Source organism: Cetorhinus maximus, chromosome 16 (genome assembly GCF_964194155.1).
Source record: "Cetorhinus maximus chromosome 16, sCetMax3.hap1.1, whole genome shotgun sequence".
NCBI classification, from domain to species: Eukaryota; Metazoa; Chordata; class Chondrichthyes; order Lamniformes; family Cetorhinidae; genus Cetorhinus; species Cetorhinus maximus.
In genome coordinates this window covers 8,335,112-8,356,202 of record NC_135894.1, presented here as the reverse complement: position 1 = coordinate 8,356,202, position 21,091 = coordinate 8,335,112, and the positions used below count along the sequence as shown (strand labels likewise).

At 43.4% G+C, this 21,091-nt stretch overlaps 1 protein-coding gene across 1 annotated transcript; it reads right to left on the bottom strand.

The window, feature by feature from the left end:
- Positions 1-364: 364 nt before the first annotated feature.
- On the bottom strand, positions 365-20,404 carry LOC144691334 (toll-like receptor 7). Its single transcript, XM_078559338.1, has 2 exons — positions 20,168-20,404; positions 365-4,076 (listed from the first exon to the last, which is right to left on the bottom strand). The coding sequence occupies exons 1-2, from the start codon at positions 20,168-20,170 to the stop codon at positions 927-929; spliced, it is 3,153 nt and encodes a 1,050-aa protein (XP_078415464.1). The 5' UTR covers positions 20,171-20,404; the 3' UTR covers positions 365-926.
- Positions 20,405-21,091: the final 687 nt, after the last annotated feature.

The window sequence follows — 21,091 nt, the reverse complement described above, 5'->3', positions numbered from 1 at the left end:
CCACTGGAAGACTCAATTAAGAAATACACAAAGGTTTCACTTGTGTTAATACATCTGTACCTTAGAAAGCTGTGACATTGCTTAATTTAACAATATACTTAGAATGAAACATTTTGTCTGTAAGTAATCCAGAATGAGATCTCTTCAGTCTGACTCTGTGTATGTTGAACACTGGCAAAAGTGTGGCCCAAAACACTCTTAGTCTGTAACTAAAGTGACTTTGTCTGAATCAAGTATCTGTGGTCCTAGATGTAATTATAATACTGGAGTAACAAGTGTCATGGCTATTAGTGGGTCATAATTATCAGTGTTATTTAAGATAGCAAATAACATGATATTGTATTGCACAACTTAACTTTCCATCAATCACATATCAATAATTTTATTTACTAATATGGCACAAAGCTTGGTGAAACAACATTTAATGATATCATTCTACAATTATCCAATGTAGCTGTGAATATTTTGTTATTGGGTAGTTACAATTCCTGTGATTAAAAATTCAAGCTGAATATAAACAGGGGATAGTTAACAGTGATGACATAAACCTGGGGATTTGCATCTTTTGTACCAAATAGTCTTGTGGCTTAGATCATTGAATATTTGAACCAACGACACTGACTTAAAATTCCTTCCTATTGGTTTGTTCTTCTATGAATCGCTGTTTTGGCAGTAACAGCTGAACTATAAACATTGGTGGTAATTAATGTGTACAAGCTAACTAATAACCAGGCAGGGTAAGGCAAAGACACAACCTTCCATGTATTTACTCTGTGGGTTTTATTATGATAATCATTTTAAATATAGTGAGAGTTTATCAAGTGGAACTTTGGACATTTTAGGTTTGTTAAAAATCTTTTGATCGACGATAAGTTGGCACTAATCTAAAGCAGACAGGTTCTGGCACATTCCCCCAAAGCAGCCGACTATATAATTTCGTTGAAGAATTTCCCATGCTGTGTGCGACCGTCTGTCGCTAATGCATTTCGCAGGCGCTGCCAGAAGAGGGGTTGAGCCCGGGGGTTACTGGGCCACTCCAGGACCGAGTTTCGGCACAGTCTCTTCTTAAGCCTGAGGTACCTGGAGCGCTGCCAAACTTTCTCCAGGAAAATCAGCACGATCACATCAATCTTCTCATCCAGTAAGCGCTGGTGCGCCATGTAGAAAGCAGTTCGAAACTTCCCCGTGGTGACATAGAAATTGGTGAGGACAAAAATAGTCTTCCTGCTCCGGTGGATGCTCTGCGAGAGGTTATCCATCACCAGTTGGCCTGGCACCCAGTCCCTCTCTTCCAAGCACAGGCAGAATCGCCTCTCGCCTCTCTCCTCCAGGTTGGTTATCAGCTCCTTCAGGATCCAGTCTGCCACCCATGTGTCTTTGGTGTCATAGGCCACGAAGGCACCATAGGCGGTTTTATCGGCGGGTAGTGGCCGGTAGCCCTTGAACTTGGCGATGCAGAAGTGATAACTGTACCTGACGTCCCAGGAGAAGAGGTGGCGGCTGATGGAGACGAGCAGCAGCGACAGGATGAGGCTGGCAGTGGCAATGTGCAGAGAGACCCCCAGGGAGTCCAGCTCACAGGAGTGCAGGTCTAACAAGATGACACTCTGGCCGCGGTGGGCTCGGGGGGAGGCGCAGGTGACATCTGTCGCCAGCCGGGGGATGTTGACCGAGGTCCGGTTAATCCACCAGACGAACCAGACGGCGTCGCAGGTGCAGAGGAAGTGGTTGCCGCTTAAGAGCAGCACCTCCAGGCGGTGCAGGGCACTCTCCGGGAAGCTGGAGGGCTCGATGATCCTCAGGCGGTTGTAGCTGAGGTCCAGGTAACGCAGGAAGGTGGCACCCTGCAGGAAGTGCTTGCTGAGCTGGGCGATCTTGTTGCGGGTGAGGATGAAGGTACCCAGGGTGCGGGTGCAGTTGGCCAGCACCCTGGGCACGGTGCTCAGCTCGTTGCTGCTGAGGTCCAGCAGCTCCACCGAGGCCAGCAGGTGAAGCAACCCCCAGTTGAAGCTCTTGAGCTGGTTCTCGGCCAGCAGCAGCTCTTTGAGATTCGGGGGGAGGTGCTGAAAGACCCCGTGGGGGATAAAGCTGAGGCGGTTGGCCGAGAGGTCCAGGCGGGTCAGGTTGTCCAGGTCTTTGAAGAACTGGATGTATTTCTCATAGCCGTCCCTCCACATGTAATCCAGGCGGTTTCCTCGGAACTCCAAGACATTGAGGGACTTGCTCTTGAGTATATTGTCTGCTGAGGAGTGAATGGCATTCTCATTCATCCTCAGCTTGGACAGGGCTGTCAGATTCTGGATGAAATCTAAACTGTGAGTCACACCTTCCATTTCAAAGTAGTGGTTATTGTGACTGAGGTCCAGGACCTGCAGTTCCCTCAGTTCCTGGAAAGCAGACTCGTACAGCAAGTCGATGCGATTATTTGACAGATCCAGGTACTGGAGGTAGGGCAGGTGCTGGAATTCACTGCCATTGAGGGTCTGGCTGAGAGCATTCCCAGACAGATTCAGGCACCTCAGGAAGGAGAGGTTTGTGAACTGTGTGGGGCTTATGAAAAAGATATTGTTCCTGCTCAGGTCCAAGGTGGAGCCGTAACGGCTGCACTCGGTTTTGTGGATGGGGACCATGGAGTAATACCCCCTGACGTTGGATTTGCAGCTCCGGCCGAAATCGTCGTAACGGAAGTAATGGATCTGCTCCGACGACCCATAAAAGGCACTGTCGCCCCGGGAGTGAGCGTTGGCCCCGCACCAGCTGCTCAACGAGTCCGAGGAAGAAGGGGAGATTTTATTCTCGGAGAGGTTGATCATTTCCAGACCCTGAAACTTGGCGAGGAGCTGCAGGTTGGCCACTTTGATGAAGTTGGTGCCAAGGTCCAGAAGTCGGAGGTTCCTGAGCTCCAGCAGCGGGTCCAGGTTCTGCTTCTCCAGATCTTTGAAAACATAGCCTCTGATTCTTAAACTTTGGAGAGACTCCAACTTGGAAAAGTTCTTGGACAGATTCAGATACTTGGCGTACAATTTGAGTTCATAGTTAAAAGACAGGTCTATCTCCACTAGCTTGGTCAGATAGCTTAAAAAAGTGGCTGTGGCTATTTCATTCAGTAAGAAATTCTGGGAGAGATCCAGTACTTTCAGGTTGGAAGTACCCCTGAACCATGAGCTGGGCACTGCTTTGAGAGAGGTACTCTGGAGGCGCAGGACCTCCAACTTGTTTAGTGTTAGAAAGGCATCGGAGTGGATCTGGATGTAACCCGGGGATGGGCAGGGTTGGCAAGTGTACGGGGCATTGTAACAGCGGGGGCAATTCCCACTCAGGTCCAGGATCTCCAGCTTGGGCAGCTCGGCAAAGTCATCCTTACCGATTCGCTTGATCACGTTATTGTAGAGCAAAAGCTGCATTAAGTTGGGCGGCAGTTTCCCAGGAACGTGAGTCAGGTTGTTATCTTTGAGTGACAGGATGCTGAGGCGGCCCAGGTTGTAGAAAGTGTCCTGCTCAATCTGGTAGGAGGTGTTGCAGGGGTTGCGATAGTAGCAGTTCTGGCCCAGGTAGATGGCCTCCAGGTTTGTCATCGCCGACAGATTGGCTTTGGTGAGGGCGAAGATGCTGTTGGCTTCCAGGCTCAGCACAGTGAGAGCGTGGGGCAGGCCTTGTGGGATCTCCTTCAGCTGGTTCCCATCTAAGTACAGTGCTCGCAAGGCTGGCAAGGAGGAGAAGGCCTCTTGTTGGACCCTCAGGGGCCTGGTGCACACTCTGTCCTTGGGGCCCAGTCTGACAGGCATGCAGTTACACCGCAGGTCTATCTCAGTGAGGTTACTGAGCCCAGAAAATGAGTGGCTGTGAACGTCTGGGATGTGATTGATAGTTAGGCTGATGTTGGTGGCGTTGGCAGGAAAGCCAGTTGGCACCTGAGTCAGTTCACGTTCACTGCAGTCCACAAGCACAGCAGTGTTATTCTTCGTCACATCACATGGAAGACTTCTTGGATACCATCTGGTTGCAGCTGATGTTGAAACTGAGGTAAATAGAAAGAGGAGGTGGAGCAGCAGAATAGATGCACTCTTCAGGACGGCCTAGAATAGAAAGACGACAGTGAGTTAAGCAACTTTCGAATTTGTGTAAAATTTCAGGCTAAAGGAAAGGATGGTTTTGACTAGATGCGAGCTGCGGTAAACTCCCCCTCCCCCACAGAATCACAGAATTATGACAGTGCAGAAGGAGGTCATTCGGCCCATCATGTCAGCATTGGCTCTACGAATGAGCAACTTACCTAGTGCCATTCCCCCATCATTTTCCATCCTGCACATTCTTCCTTTTCAGATAATAATCCAATTTTCTTTAGAATGCCTCAATTGAACCTGCCTCCACCACACTCTCAGGCATTGTTTCCCAGACCCTAAACACTCGCTGCGTGAAAAAGTATTTTCTCATATCACTTTTGCTTATTTTGTTAATTATTTTAAATCTGTGCCCTCTCCTCGATCCTGTTGTGAGTGGGAACAGTTTTTTCCCTGTTTACTCTGTCCATACCCGTTCAGTCTCACAAATAATTAGTTTATTTACATTAGGACAGTCAAATAATCAGTCGGATAAATTAACTACAGAGGTAATTAACTGTAAAGAGGCACAACCTAATGGCAGTGGCGAATTCCAAAGAGTTTTTGATTGGTTGCACTACAAATGGCATTTTCTCACATGCAGCACCAGAAGCTGAGTTCTGATGAAGAGTCATTCAGACTCGAAACGTTAACTGTGTTCCTCTCTACAGATGCTGTCAGACCTGCTGTTGTTTCAGAAGCTGTACTGGTTTTGCATTTTATGCTAATAGCAGCATGAGGCACTATTGGCACTGGATACCAACCTGCAATACTTGTACTGGAGGGCTGTTTGGAGCAACTGGAGGGCATCCTTAACACCACTCACCACCGTAATTCTATATTTTAAGTGTCAATGATGAGGAGTCAAAGCTTAAAGATGTTAAAAGAAAAGGATATGATAGAATTGTGGAATAGGTCACTAGCAAGTCTGGTAGGGTGCAATGATGCCACAGAAGATTCCTTTTTTTAAAAAAAAGGGGATAAATTTCTATTAAGAAATGGCGTACATGGATATTCATTCTAGAATCTAGTAAAAGATATTGGGGAGTCGTTTGGAAGGCAAGGTAGAGCACCAATGGGTCTTTCCTTGGCCAAAATGTTTTAATGCTATAATGTAGTGTAAGTGAACTTCTTCAAAAAGAATATCCTAACCTATTTATTGCTAGGTGGGATATCTGTCACTGACAGTTGTGTGTGAGTGCTACACTCAGGCCAGAAATTTATGTCCTGTGGGCGGGCACGCGCCCGACCTGAACGGGTGTAAAATGGCACAAGATGACATCGAGTGAGCGTCCCAACGTCATTGCACACTGGCGCGATATTTGCTTAGTGGGCACGTGCACAAGTCGGAAGAGTGCCCACTGACTATCAAGCGGGCAATTAAGTTCATTAACAGCTGGATTGTAAGCGATCACAGGCGGGCCAATCGGCCAGGCAGACTTTACATTTTTGATGAAACATTATCCAAGGGTGGGATGAAATCTCCATTAGGATTCAAAGTAAAAAGAAATATCTGGGGACTGTTTTTTAATGAAATATGCTTTCAGGTGCTTGATCGTGCTGCATGGACATTTTTTACAGCATTTTTGTGCTTTACTTTATTATTTGGAGGTCTGCAGCTCCCTGAGGCATCTGTCTGCCTTCATGGAGCTCACTGGAAATGCTCAGCAGCACCCGCAGTGATGTCGGCGCCCGCCCTCTTCCTGCCCCCACCGGCAGTGCTGAGCCTTTCTCATGGCGTGTTTCACACTGGCTGGCTGTTAATTGGCCGGGGTGGAGGGCCAATCACGGTTGGAGGACGGTTTTACGTCTGCTCCCAATCCCGCCAATCGCGCACACCCGACAAGCACAAAACTCAGGCCTAAGTGTCAGTTTGGCTGAGGTGCTGACACCTTTGAATGAGGCTTGAATTCAATCAAAGTTGAGATTGCTCCAGCTGAGCAAGACTGGAACATAAAAAAAAAGTGTCTTGCTCAATGTGAAGGACATAACTGCTTTGCAGAGGATCTTTTGAAATTTCAATTCAACAAATGAAGAGAAAGCCTTTTAGTCCATTTGACAACATTCTTCCAGAATACACTCTATTGTTCCCCATAAAGACAGTTCCTGATCTCTTCACACTCTTTCAACCATCAGTCATAAACACTCTTCCATCAGTCATTCCATCATCCTCAAGGTGAAGAAATTCTTCCTGAACTCTGTCACGACTCTGAACTTGTGCCCCCTTGACCAGCTGTCAGACAAATCTGGAAGTATTGTTTCAGATTTACTTCAATACCATTCTATAAGATCCCTCACTATCCCCGCCTCCCTCCCCATCCCCCAATCCAGGGGCCCCCAATGACACCGCCCCCAATCTACTGATACTGTGGAGTATGTGGAGTGGTTATGGGGTTGGTAGCATTGTGGTAACACTACTGCACTAGCAATCCAGAGGCCCAGACTAATGCTCTGGAGAGTTCAAATCATGGAAACTGGGAGAATTTAAATTCAATTGATCGATAGATCTGGAATAAAATGCTAATCTCATTAATAATGACCATGAAACTGCCACATTGCCCATCTGCTTTACAAATGCTCTTCAGGAACGAAATCTGCTGTCTTGACTCGGTCTGGACTGCAAGTGACTTCAGATCCACAACAACACGGTTGACTCTTAACTGACCTCTGAAATGGCCTAGCAAGCCACTTAGTTATATTGCCTCAGAAAAGATTAGTAAAAAATTAAACTGAATGGATCACCCCGCATTGACCTAGGCACCGGAAACAAGAAAGAAACAAGAAAGATGCCCAGTCCATCCTGCAAAGTCCTTCTGATAACATCTGGGGACTTATGCCAAAATTGGGAGAGCTGACCCACGAGACTAGTCAGCAATAGTCTGACATGGTCATCCACACCGAATCATATCTTAAGCCAATGTCACTATCCCTGGGGTGGCGGCAGACAGTGGTATAAAGTTAGGCAGGATTGGCCCTGAGAGTCTTCAACATTGACTCCAGATTCCATGGTATCTCATGGTCTCAGGTCAAACATGGGCAAGAAAACCTCCTGCTGATTACCACCTACTGCCCTCTCTCAGCAGGTGAATCAGTGCTCCTCCATGTTGAACACCACTTGAAAGAAACACTGAGGATAGCAAGGGCACAGAATGTACTCCGGGTGGGGTACTTCAATGTCCACCAAGAGAGGCCTTGGGGCCACAACTAATGACTGCGTCGGCTGGGTCCTGAAGGACATATTTGCCAGACTGGGCCTAGGGCAAGGCGTGAGTGAACGACATGAGGGAAAATCTTACTTGACCTAGTCCTCACGAACCTATCTGTCCCTGAAGCATCTGTCCATGACAGTATAAATAGGAGTGAGCATTGCATAGTCCTTGTGGAGCCAAAGTCCTATCTTCAAACCAAGAACACCCTTCACTGTGTTGTGTGACACTAACAACATACTAAATGGGTTAGACTCAGAACAGATGTAGCAGCTCAAAGCTGGGCACCCATGAAATGTTTTGGGCCAACAGCAGCAGCACAGTTGTATTCAACCACAATCTGTAACTTCATGGCCTGGCATATCCCCTGTTACCATCAAGCCAGGGACGACCTTGATTTACTGATGAGTGTAGGAGAGCATGCCAGAAATAATACCAGGCTTACCTAAAAATGAGGTGCTAACCTGGTGAAGCTACAACACCGGACTATACGCATGCAGTGAAAGGGTGGCCGAGTTGCTACTATTGTTGATAGAGTTGATCAGCAGGCACTTCTTAGGTGGAAACATTAAGTTTATTTACAGTATACTCGCAGCAGCTACATGTGTGTTTTCAACTCCAACTCTATACTGACAGCTGGAGGTAGCCTACTCTCCTGTTGGTTACTACAGATCATGTGATCTTCCTTAACACGTATTATTCTTAAAGGTACATTACACTAAATAAAACCATCACTGCTACGTTCCTCCTCTTTTAACTTGACTATACATATATTTACAAGTACATATTTTTCAAGATAACATAATATTTACACAGGGTAAGGAATTTACGTGTTCAGTCTTTCAGGTGGTTTCCTGGTACATGTGGAATGTTGCAGCTCCACAACTTCAGATTCTTTGTCAGGAATCTCCTTTTCCGGAGTTTCCTGAACATCAGGTGCTTCGGTGGGCACTTACAGTTCTGTATCCTCAACTCTCACAGGAACATCAGACATGTCAGTCCTGGGTTGAATATCCTTAACAGGAAACATAGACCTGAATTTCCTCTCACGACTATGCTAGTCATGTCTAGTTTTCTGGCTTCCCTGACTCCTTTCCACCTTCCCCTCTAAATGCGGCATCATTAAGCTCAATCTCATCCTGAGACGGTGTTTCAACAATAACTCTACAGGTGTGACACCTGTTGCTGTGTGAGGGGTAGTCCTGTAATGATAAAGAGAGTGTGCTAGCTTGGTTGCCAAGGAATTGGCAGTTAGCTTTTTTATGCCTGTCTTGAACCTTTGAACCGCCCTTTGAAAGGGTGGAACGGTGCAGTTTTCACATGAGTGATACCATTGAGGCTGATAAACCGTTGAAACTCAGCATTCATAAATGCCGTGCCATTATCATAAATCACTACTTCTAATAGTCCGTGAATGCCAAAACTCTGACATAGTTTCTCAATTGTAGCAGCCGACATTGGTGACTTCACCTCATATACATTCAACCATTTTGAATGGGCATCAACAATGAGCAGAAACGTCGTTCCCAGGAAAGGTCCAACATAGTCAATGTGTAACCGCACCCAGGGTCTACTTGGCCGCTCCCATGGGTGTTACAGAGCTGTCGCTGGCAACTTTTGTAGTTGCTGACATTGCACACAGTGCTTTACTAAACTCTCTATTTATTTCACCATCCATCCCAGGCCACAAGAGATAGCTGCGTGCTGTGGTTTTCATTGGGGAAATTCCTGGATGCACAATGTGTAGTTCAAGTAAAAGTGGTTCCCTTCCCTTTGGAGGAACTATCACTCATGCTCCTCATAATAAGATGCCCTCCTGGCTGGTTATTTCATGTCTCCTGTTGATGCACGATTTCATTTCATCAGATTCATGCAGCATTTGTTCTCATACCTGAGATCGGTCTGAGTATCGACTTGTCTAGTCTCTGATCTGTGGAGCACATGCTGGTGAGGAATCTAAGAAATTTAGCAGTAAAACAGGTTCCTGTTGAACTGGGACGTGCTTATCAATTTCTTGTAAAGGCAAATGACTAAGGGCATCGGCGATTTGATTGCCAGGTCTATGTATGAAAGTATTCGTATGTTGCCAGAATTAAAGCCCATCGTTGTACTCTTGCTGAGGCGATGGGTGGTGTAGCCTTGTCCTCACTAAACAATCCTAGCAATGGTTTGTGGTCTGAAACGATTATGAAATGATGGCCGTGTACCTACTGGTGAAATTTCTTGACATCAAAGATGATGGACAGGCCTTTTTCTACCTGTGAGTATCCATTTTCTGCTGTGGTGAGCGTCCTTGGTGCATAACCTATTGGCCGTTCTGTGCCGTCGTCCATCCGATGAGAGAGCACTGCTCCCGCTCCATAGGGAGATGCGTCACATGTCAGCACTATCGTCTGGCCATAATGCACTAATAGATTGGACGAGTGCAGCAATTGTTTCCCCTTTATGAAAGCTTCTTTCTGGGATGCCTCCCAAGACCAACATTGGTTCTTTTTGAGTAGAGAATGCAGGGGGCTGCACTGTAGACAGATTGGGTAAGAACCACCCATAATAGCTGATCATTCCTAGGAATGATTTGAGCTCTGAGACAGGTGCCTGTCTTATGACTCTCATTTTTTGCTCAACCAGATGGAGGCCCTGTGAATCCACCCGGTGAACCAAATAGATTACTTCCCTCACTTGGAACACGCACTTTTCTTTTTTCAGACGCACTCCAGCTTGCAAGAAATGTTTTCAGGCTTCTTCTAAGTTTGCCAAATGCTCTTTTTCAGTGAATCCCGTCACCAATGCATCGTCTAAATAGACTACAACCTGGGGCAGCCCCTGCAGTAAGCTTTCCATTGTTCTCTGAAAGATGGCACAAGCTGAGGAGACACTGAAAGGCAATTGTGTATATGGTACAACCCTTTGTAGGTATTAATTATGACAAATTCTTGGGAGGCATTATATAACTCTAGTTGTTGATAAGCATGACTCATGTTAAGCTTTCTGTAGGTGATTCCTCTTGCCAGCTTGGCATTCAGGTAATTTTTCAATTTTTGGAATGGGGTGCCTGTCTAGTTTGGCTACTTTGTTAACCATCAGTTTGTAGACTCCACAAATTTGGACGCTTTGGTCGGGTTTAAGGATGGGGACTATGGGAGCTGCCCATCCTGAGAACTGAACAGGTTGTATAATGCCCAGTTTCTCTAGTCTGTTCAGTTCAATGTTGATTTTTTCTCACGGGGCATATGACACCGGTCTCATCTTCATGAAGTGAGCAGTTGCTCCCAGATCCAGGTGAATCTTGGCCTGCAGGTTCTGGATTTTCCCCAGTTCGTCCCTGAAGATGGTGGTGTACTTTCTAAGTAGCTCTGGTAGTCCACTTGCTCTCAACTGGAAATTTTCAGCCCATTCTAACTTAATCTCCTTTAACCAATTTTGCCCCAGGAGGCTTGGCCCTTCACCTGCTACCACCATCACCAGTAGCTTTGCCAATTGGCTTCCATAATGGACAGTTACTCTGCTTATGCCTTTTACTTGAATGTCTTCACCTGCACATGTTTTTAGCTTGGTATCTGTTTGTTCGAAACTTAATTGGTGTTCACCATTATTCAGATATCTGAAGGTATGTTTCCCAATTACTGTAGTGGAAGCTCCCGTGTCCACTTCCTCTAACAGTTTACTTTCACTGTGACATATATTGGTTCTGTCTTTCCAACTTTTAGATTAAACAATGAGTAAATGTCTGAATTTGTTGTTTCAAGCTCTTCTACATTGTAGGTTTCATTGGGCTTCTTCTTATAAGCCTGCTTGAATCTTTCCTTTCACTGCCTCATTATATGTCAATTTCTGTGACAATAATAGCATTTGATTTTTTTAAACTGCCAATTGCTAAAAGACTGTTTGTTTCCATCTCTATTGAAATTATTCTTCGATTTCGCTGCTAAGTTATTTTTCTCTATTCTTCAGCTAGTGGGGACTGTTTCCCATTTCTCAGCAGAGTCTTGCTTTTTCATGTCACTTTCAGCTGCGGTTTTCCACCCAGTGTGGAGGACGGCGCCATTTTGTTGCTTTTGAATCTCTTACTGCGCTTTCCATGGCCAGCGCTATCTCTAGCACCTTCTTGAAATCCAGATTCACTTCGGACAATGATCTTTTCTGAATAGTGTCCCCTTTCACACCACACACTAAGCAATCTCTGAGCATGTCATTTAGAGTCGTACTGAACTCACAACATTCCGTTAGCTGCTTCAACTTTGCCACGTAGCGTGTAATTGTTTCACCCGGGCTCTATTTCACAAATTAAACCTGAGCCTTTGCGTCATGACCGAGGGCTTTGGTTGAAAATATCCCTTCACAAGGTGCACCAATTCATCAAAATTTTTCGAATCTGGGGCACTGGGTGCCATCAAACTTCAAATCAGACTGTAGGTTTTGTCCCTACAAGTACTTAAGAGGATTGCTCGCCTCTTCTCTTCCCCCATAATCTTATTCGCTTGAAAAAAGAACATGCTTTCAACTCCAACTCTATCTCTACACTGACAGCTGAGGTAGCCTGCACTACTCTCCTATTGGTTACTACAGATCATGTGGTCTTCCTTAACAAGTATTATTCTTAAAGGTACATTACACTAAATAAAACCATAAATACTACAGCATGCTAAACAATGAAAGAAGCACACTATGTGGACAGAGCTAAGTAATCCCACAGCCATTATTTCTTCCTGTATACCCACTCTACAGTGTAGTTATTGTTAGGGGCCTATAAAGTACATGTGACAAGTGACTACCTACCATTATTATTTCTTATCTCTACCGAAACTGATTCTAAAGTGAGCGTTGGTCCTCGAAAGAGTGAGTCTGGGGAATTAATAATGTAAAATAATGAAGCGGTGGATGAATTGAACAGATACTTTGCATTGGTAAAGGATATAAATAACATGCCAGAAATAATTGTGAATCATGAGGTGAAAGGGAGGGAGGAACTTAAAACAATTACAATCACCAGGGAAAGGGTACTGAGAAAATTGTTAGAACTAAAATCTGACAAGTTCCCAGGTGCTGATGGGCTTCATTCTATGGTCTTAAAAGAAGTGGCTACTGAGATAGTAGGTTTTGGTTTTCCAAAATTCCCTAGATTCTGTAAAGATCCAATCAGATTGGAAAATAACAAATGTAACTCCTCTATTCAAGAAAGGAGGGAGACAGAAAGCAGGAAACTGACAGTTAGTTTAACATCTGTTATGTGTAAACTGCTGGAATTTATTATTAAGAAGGCATGGCACTTGGAACATCTCAATGCAATCTGGCAGAGTTAACATGATTTTGTGAAAGGGGAATCATGTTTGGCCAATTTATTAGAGTTCTTTGAGGAAGTAACAAACAATGTGGAGGAAGGGGAACCAGTAGTTTTGCTGTACTTAGGAGGCATTTGACAAGGTACCACATCAAAGATTCCCACACAAAATAAGAGCTCATAGTACAGGGGGTTACATATCAGCAGAGATATACGACTGGTTAGCTAACAATAATAGAGTAGGCATAAATGGGTCATTTTCTGGTTGGCAATATGTAACAAATGGAGTGCCATAGGGATCAGTGCTGCATTCTTAACTATTTACAATCTATATCAATGATTTGGATGAAGGCTGCAAATGTATAGTTGCTAAATTTGCTGATGACACAAAGATAGGTAGGAAAATAAGTTGTGAAGAGGAATAAGGAGTCTGTTAAGGGATATAGATAGGTTAAGTGAGTGGGCAAAAGTTTGGCACATAGAATATAACATGGAAAAATCTGAACTTGTCCACTTTGGCAGGAAGAATAAAAAAGTAGCATATTATTTCGGACTCGAAACGTTAACTGTGTTCCTCTCCACAGATGCTGCCAGACTTGCTGAGTTTTTCCAGGTATTTTTGTTTTTGTTTAGCATATTATCTAAATGGCAAGAGGTTTCAGAACCCTGAGGTACAGAGGCATCTGGGTGTCTTGGTACATGAATCACAAAAATCGATGCAGCTACAGCAAGTGTTTAGGAAGGCAAATGGAATGTTGTCATTAATTGCAAGGGGAATGGAATATAAAAGTAGGGATGTTTTGCTACTGTTGTACAGGGCCTTGGTGAGACCAAATATGGAGTACTCTGTACAGTTTTGGTCTCCTTATTTAAGAAAGGACATTATTGAATTCGAAGCAGTTCAGAGAAAGTTCACTCGACTGATTCCTTGGATGAGAGAGTTATCTTATGAAGAAGGTTGGATAGGATGGTCCTGTATCCATTGGAGTGTAGAAGAATGTGAGGTGATCCTGTTGACCCTGAAGGGACTTGACAGAGTGGATGCTGAGAGGATGTTTCCCCTTGTGGGAGAGACCAGAACTAGGGGACACAGTTTAAAAGTAAGGGGTCTCCCATTTAAGATGAAGATGAGGAGAATTTTTTTCTCTCAGAGGGTCATGAGTCTGTGGAACTTTCTTCCGCAGAGAGTGGTAGAGGCAGGGTCATCGAATATTTTTGAGGAAGAAGTAGACTTCTTAACAACAGAGTCAAGGGGTATCAAGGGTAGGCAGGAAAGTGGTGTTGAGGCCACACTCAGATCAGTCATGATCTTATTGAACGGTAGAGCAGGCTTGAGGGGCCAAATGGCCTACTCCGAATTTGTATGTTTGTATATTCGTAATTCTGAAGATTGTGCTCCAGAACTAGCCTTGCCCTTAGCCAAGCTGTTCCAATCTAGCTGCAATCGTGGCATTTACCCAACAATGTAGTAAGTTGCCCAAGTACCCATAAAAAAGCAGGAAAAATCCAATCTGGCCAATTACTGCCATATCAGTCTACTCTTGACCATCAGCAAAGCGCTCGAAGGTGTAGTCAACAGTGCACTTACTCAACATCAAATTGCTCACTGATGCTCAGTTTGGGTTCCACCCTGGCATCTCAGCTCAAGCTCATTACTGCCTTAGTCCAAACATAAACAAAACAGCTGAATTTCAGAGGTAGTGAGGGTGACTGCTAAAGCAGCATTTCACTGAGTGTAGCACCAAGTAGCCCTAGTAAAAGTTTAGTCAATGGGATTGGGTGAAAACTCTCCACTGGTTAGTGTCATACCTAGTAGAAAGAAAGATGGTTGTGATAGTTGGAGGTCAATCATCTCAGCCCCAGGACATAGCTGCAGGAATTCCTCAGGGCAGTGTCCTACACCCAGCCATCTACAGCTGCTTCATCAATGGCCTTCCCACCACAATAAGCCAGAAATGGAATAATTTGCTCATGATTGCGCAATGTCCAGTAACATTTGCAACTCCTCAGATATCGAATCAGTCCATGCCTACATGCAGCAAAATCTGGACAACATTCAGGCTTGAGCTGATAAGTGGCAAGCACTATTTGTGCGAGACCTCCAACAAGAGAGAATCTAACCATCTTCCTTTGACATTCAATGGCATTACCATTACTGAATTCCCCACCAAAGCATTAACTTGGGCCTCTGGATTACTAGTCCAGCGACAATCCCACTGCACCATTGCCTCCCCTCTTAAAAACTGAGCTAGACAGATTTTTGGTATCTCAGGGAAATATAAGAATATGGAGAACAGGCGGGAAAGTGGAGTTGAAGCCCAAGATCAGACATGATCATATTGAATGGGAGAGCAGGTTCGACAGGTCCTATTTCTTATGTTCTTATGTGCTGTCAAAAGGAGACTTGGTGAGTTGTTGTAGCGCATCCTTGTATGTGGCTCACACGGCCACTACCTTGCATGTTTAAGAATGTTTAAGATGGATGGGGTGCCAATCAAATGGGCTGCTTTGTCCTGGACGGTGTCAAGCGTCTTGAGTGTTGTTAGAGCTGCACTCATCCAGGCAAGTGGAGAGTATTTTCTCACACTCCTGACTTGTGTCTTGTAGATGGTAGACAGGCTTTGGGGTGTCAGGAGGTGAGCTACTCACCACAAAATTCACGCGTGTGACCTGCCCTTGTAGCCAGAGAATTTATATGGCTGGTCCAGTTAAGTTTCTGGTGAATGGTAATGCCCAGTTGTTGATGGTTCAGCAATGGTAATGCCATTGAATGTCAAGGACAGATGGTTAGATTCACTCTTGTTGGATATGTCATTGTCTGTCACTTCTGTGGCAAAAATGTTGCTTGCCACTTATCAGCCCAGACCGAAGTGGTGTCCGGGTCTTTCTGCACGCGAGCACAGACTACTTAAATGTCTGAGGAGTTGCAAATGGTACTAATTACTTGTTAATTCATCAGTGACCAACCATGCTTCTAACCTTACGTTGAAGGGAAGGTCATTGATGAAACAGCTGAAGGTGTTTAGGCCTAAGATACTACTCTGAGGAAGTCCTGCAGCCATGTACCACGGCTGAGATGATTAGCTTCCAACAATTACAACCACTGGATCCCTTCACTTTTAATTTATATTTTTTGAAAGTGAAGTAAGTTTTAAAAAAATATTGGTAACTTTTTATTCTGGTGACATTTTACATTTGAAGTCAAACATTGCATTAATATAAAATTAGATTGTCAAGACCAGTGAGTGTGATTCGCAGTAATTATGATGCTGTTAAAACCCAGAAACACCTCATTTAATAAAAGGGTTTCTACAGTATGATGAATAGCATTAGAGAGGAAGTTCTTATCAATTCATGATTGTAATGGAGATAGCAGTCTGTGGGGACCTTTACCATACACCCTACAGAGAAACGTAGACTCACTGACAGAAACTTCTTAATTTCCCTGGTATTCTGTGCATGTGTGGAGTCCCAAAATTGCTTTCATTTTCACTTTCTCCATCATTACCACAGTAGAATCTGGGCTAATATTCTTTTCTTTACCATTCCGTTCACTACTTAGGCTTATCTCTCAGGTGCCTATTTTTTCAGTCTGAAAGTCTATGATTCTCCCAGCTTTCATCATAACTCGAACCATTGATGCAAAGGATCAGTCTCATTGGCTTTCCTTTGCATCTCTCAGAGTGGCTGAGTCTATTTGCTTCTCAACTAACAGATTTGCAAAAGGTAATCGTGATGTGGGAGGGCTTGTGGTACAGTGGTAGTGTCCCTACCTCTGGGCCAGAAACTTTGGGTTTGAGTCCCATTCTGGACATGATGACCATGGAAGGTACATTCATAATGTGGCTAACCAGGTTGATTACCAGCCTGTAATTCCTGCCAATATGCCCGGTGGCAGGTGGTAAGAGCAGGAGGGTTTCCTGGTCAACCATACTGCAGAAGGCAACAGCAAACCACTGCAGTACTTTGCCAAGCATACTTATGAACAAGTCCATGGTTGCCACTGCCTTTTGGGGCCTGGTACCTGAAGGAGGAGGAGGAATCACAGTGTAATGGAATTAGAACACTAGTTTGACTTCAATTTTTATTCTATGATTTTGGCTACAGTTTACTATTATGTAGGCTTTGTTGGCTGCTGCTTTGTATTTGCTGAATGTGTTGAGTGTTAAGTCCATTAATATTCCTTGGTCCCTTTCAACGTTTTCCTCAAAACCATTCATGGGGGTGCACATGTTGTCCATTTTCCATTCCTGTTTGCAGTACCTTACACTTGTCTGTATTTTATCTGTCATTACAAATTTGACAAACAATTGGAGATGTCAATGTGGTTCTGACATTAGTATCAAAGCTTACAGCACAGAAATGATCTATTTATCCCATCAAGTCTGCAATGGTGTTTCTCCAAATAAGCCACCAATCTAACCACACAATCTGCTCTCCATAACTAGAATACACTTCTAATCCAAGCAAGTATCTATTTCCTTGTTTGTGGCATAGAATTTTACATTCTAAACGTACACTAAATAAATAATGTAACTTCCCCTTCGATTCTTTATGATTATCTTAAATTTGTGCCCTGTTTTACTATCTCATAAACAACCCAAAATATACTTTATCATAACCACTGGAGACCTCTACCAGGCAATTCCCTTAAACTTTTCAGCCTTTAAAGTATTTCAAGGCGATGGTGCAGGTGGTTGATAATCTGCAGTGAAAACAGAAGTATTGGAAAAACTAAGCAAGTTCTGTCATCATCCCTGGAGAGAGAGAATCAGAGTTAACATTTCGAGTTCAGTATGACTCTTCTTAACCCCAGAGAAGACCTGCTGGGTTTTTCCAGCACTTCTTGTTTATATTTCAGATCCCCAGCATCCGCAGTATTTTTGCTTTTATATTAGGTTGATAATCAGCCCTTTCATCCTCGTGATTGGGTTTCAAAAGCGACTCATTTTGATGGAACAATAGTCTGTTTCTGTGAAAAGGCTGTTCCTAGCCTGGTTCTGAGTGGACAGCAGCCCAGAATGAGAAAAACTGCCACCAAGTGGGCTATCTCATTCAGAGATGCTGTTGCTCGATGTTGGAAATTGTTCCATTTCCCAGTGGCAACATCCCTCACCTCGATGAGCAGAAAATATATATTGTATCACGATTACAAAGGCTGCCTCTACATTCATGAAAGATTCATTTCAGAACCTGGTTGTATTACTGCAAATGCTTCCGATCTCTGTTTCAGCTCCAGAATAAGGAAATGGGCCCAACACTGACACTCTGAATCTGGGGCTTATGTTTAATTTTACATAAAGCGTAAATATTGTACCAACTTGGAATTACCTTAAGCCTTGTGCATCCTTATTATTCTTTATACAAATATATATACAACTGTTACTCTTTTGTAGAATAGATGTAATTATTTCTCAATTGACCCTATTGTGGCTCTGCTCTAGTGTAATATATGAAGATATATCTCTTCCCATTATGCATTGGAATTGGGAAACAACTGGATACAGCAGCTGTAGTAAAAAATGCAGCAGCTACTTATACATTAAATTAACAATTCTCAAAGAATGTAACAAATTCTTGGGATTATACAAACCACAAGATGAGCTGTTAACAATATTTCAGCTTTAGCACTCCAATCTGGTAACCCATTTCCCCCCCTCATTTATACCGTACAATATAAACCAGCCGTGAGGAAGATTTCATTTGATCTTTACCTCTGGCAAAATCACAAATGTATTTTGATTTTCTGAGAAACAGCAAACATGGAAGATATTCCCATTAGGATTACAATGTCTCTAACACATATAGACCAGAGGAAATGTTCTCCTGATACCATGAGTCCCTAACTGTTACTATCATTTGATAAACTTGCAGTGACCTCTTCACAATAGGGAAAGATTTCCTCTATGCACCATGCCTAACAAAATATTAAACGCATTTAGCAAGAATGGGTTTACAATTTAATGGCACCATGGATAGAGATATTTTCTCTTCAGGTTTCATAATGATGATAAAAATATAATACACATTGGTCTGTTGAGCATCCATTATTAGATAGCTGCTAGGGCCCAACAAAACTCAATGGTGAATGAATGGTGACCGCACATGAACACACATGCGTATAGACCATTCTTGGAACTACTTTCTCTGCGTGTCCAATATTTTCAGGCTAAATTTTACGTTATTATGGGATACACAAGATGATTGTTTCTCACTGACTGCATCACAACATACCAGACAGTTTTGAAATTGCAAATCATTCTCTTACATTTAAATCATAGATATTACAGTTTTAGGACAATCTTGCTCACTTTGCTCAAAAGTTTTATTGAAAATAAATTTGAATATGCAAATTTCCTTTTCGCTCTAGAAAAAAACTAAGTTACTTGCCTCTTTTCTCAAAGCATTAACTTAAAATGAGGCACAGCCCTCCAGTGCTTTGCTGGAGTGACAGTGCATCACATGAGTCCAGGCAGTGAATGTTGTCTCGTCAGTCAATCCTGGGGGCATTGCAGCTAGGCCTGAACCTGTGATTGCACCAGAGAGAGTGCAGAGGAGATTTACCAAGATGTTACCTGGGCTGGAGAGTTTTAGTTATGAGGAGAGATTGGATTGACTGGGGTTATTTTCCTTGGAGCAGAGGAGATTGAGGGGGGACATGATTGAGGTGTATAAAATTATGAGGGGCATAGATAAGGTAGACAGGAAGGAACTTTTCCCCTTGGTGGAGGGATCAATAACCAGGGGGCATAGATTTAAGATAAGGGGCAGGAGGTTTAGAGGGGATGTGAGGAAGAATTTTTTCACCCAGAGGGTGGTGGGAATCTGGAACTCACTGCCTGAAAGGGTGGTAGAGGCAGAAACCCTCATAACATTTAAGAAGTATTTGGATGTGCACTTGCGATGCCATGGCATACAAGGCTATGGGCCTAGTGCTGGAAAATGGGATTAGAATAGTTAGGCACTTGTTTGACTAGTGCAGACTCGATGGGCCGAAGGGCCTTTTTCTGTGCTGTAGACCTCTATGACTCTATGCTTTCACCTGTCCTTCACACTCACAATTTTCCAGCAGGGGTCACTGATAGTATTCAGGACTGAGAACTTTAGCTGAACTTCCTCCCCCTAACCCAGGTGACAGGGACACCAAATATAGCACAGTCCTGTCCAATGCAATGCAGCAGTTGGAATTAGAGTTGCCTATTTCAACCACATTCTTAGCAGTAGACATTCAGCACACATTCATTTAACATAAGTTCTCTGTGCTGAAGGGAAGTGACCATCGCTTCAGAAGACCCCTGTTTACTGTGCTTCTGTTCGGCATTGAACAACTTACATTTTTATATATATTCGCAAGAAGAAATAAGGTTCTGATGAAATGCTATACTGAAGAACTGTACAACATATTGCTGAAAGACTGTCTTTAAAATTAAATTTAACACTGCTCAAAACACTGATACAAAACATCACCTGCAAGTCCAACACTTACATTTGATATATTTAAAAAATATAAAATAGATCAGATTTCTTACAAACTGCCAAAGAATAACACATGGTAAAAAAAGTGGAAGTGATACACCACCTACCATTTTTTTTTTGTTGTTAAGATGTCCCACATTTGTCTCAGTAAATTTCCATCTTCTTTCGAAAGAAACTGCTAGAATATTCTTGGAATAACAACAATGTCTTCAACATTACCTCATCCTATTAGCAAATAAAAGTTTTTTGTAGGATGTGTATAGTGTATTACCTATTGTAGATCTAGGAGCAGCTATATCCAGGAGCAAGAATAAACTTCATGTCAAATAAAGTTTCAGTTGTATCAGAAGAATGAAAATGAAACTCAATAATTAGTTCCACCTCTCCAAAGATAGCATAAAACAAAACGTTTTGCTTGGTTAATAACCTGTAGTCATGGTTCTAATGGCTGTTTATAATGCACAGACCAGTTTCCTAACTCCCGGTTGCTGATTTTTCCGAAATCCTAAACCAGTGAGCAAAATTGGAAAAATGTCAAATTGTATTGTTGGTGACGACTTTATGCTTAATTCTATTTGTAGACTAAAGAAACTAACAAAAGTTATTTAGTGTCAAATTCAATATTGTACAGAAAATCGCAGAAACGTGAAACAGAGGGCACCATTTTTGCTGCGGAGAGGGGAAACAGGAATCGGGATTATTTCTGGGACCCAAACCCGCCCCCAGGCAGAAGCAGTAATCGTCCCAGAGTTTCTCGATCGCACCCACTTAATTGGCATGGAGACAGGTTTGGCAGCCAAGTTTTGGCCATGGGGTGATAAGGTAGGCGGATTACTCAAATACAGGCCTGATTTAAACAGATCATGGCAGCAATTACTGTTCTCCTGTGTGATGCTGCAGTTCCAGTTTAGAAGATATTAGATTGAGAGTAACTTGTAATGTCTCAGGAGATCCAGAGGCTGAGAACCTATGGCAGGGCAGTACCCCGATTCTCTGATGTGGACATGGAGGCACTCCTCACGTCCGTAAGA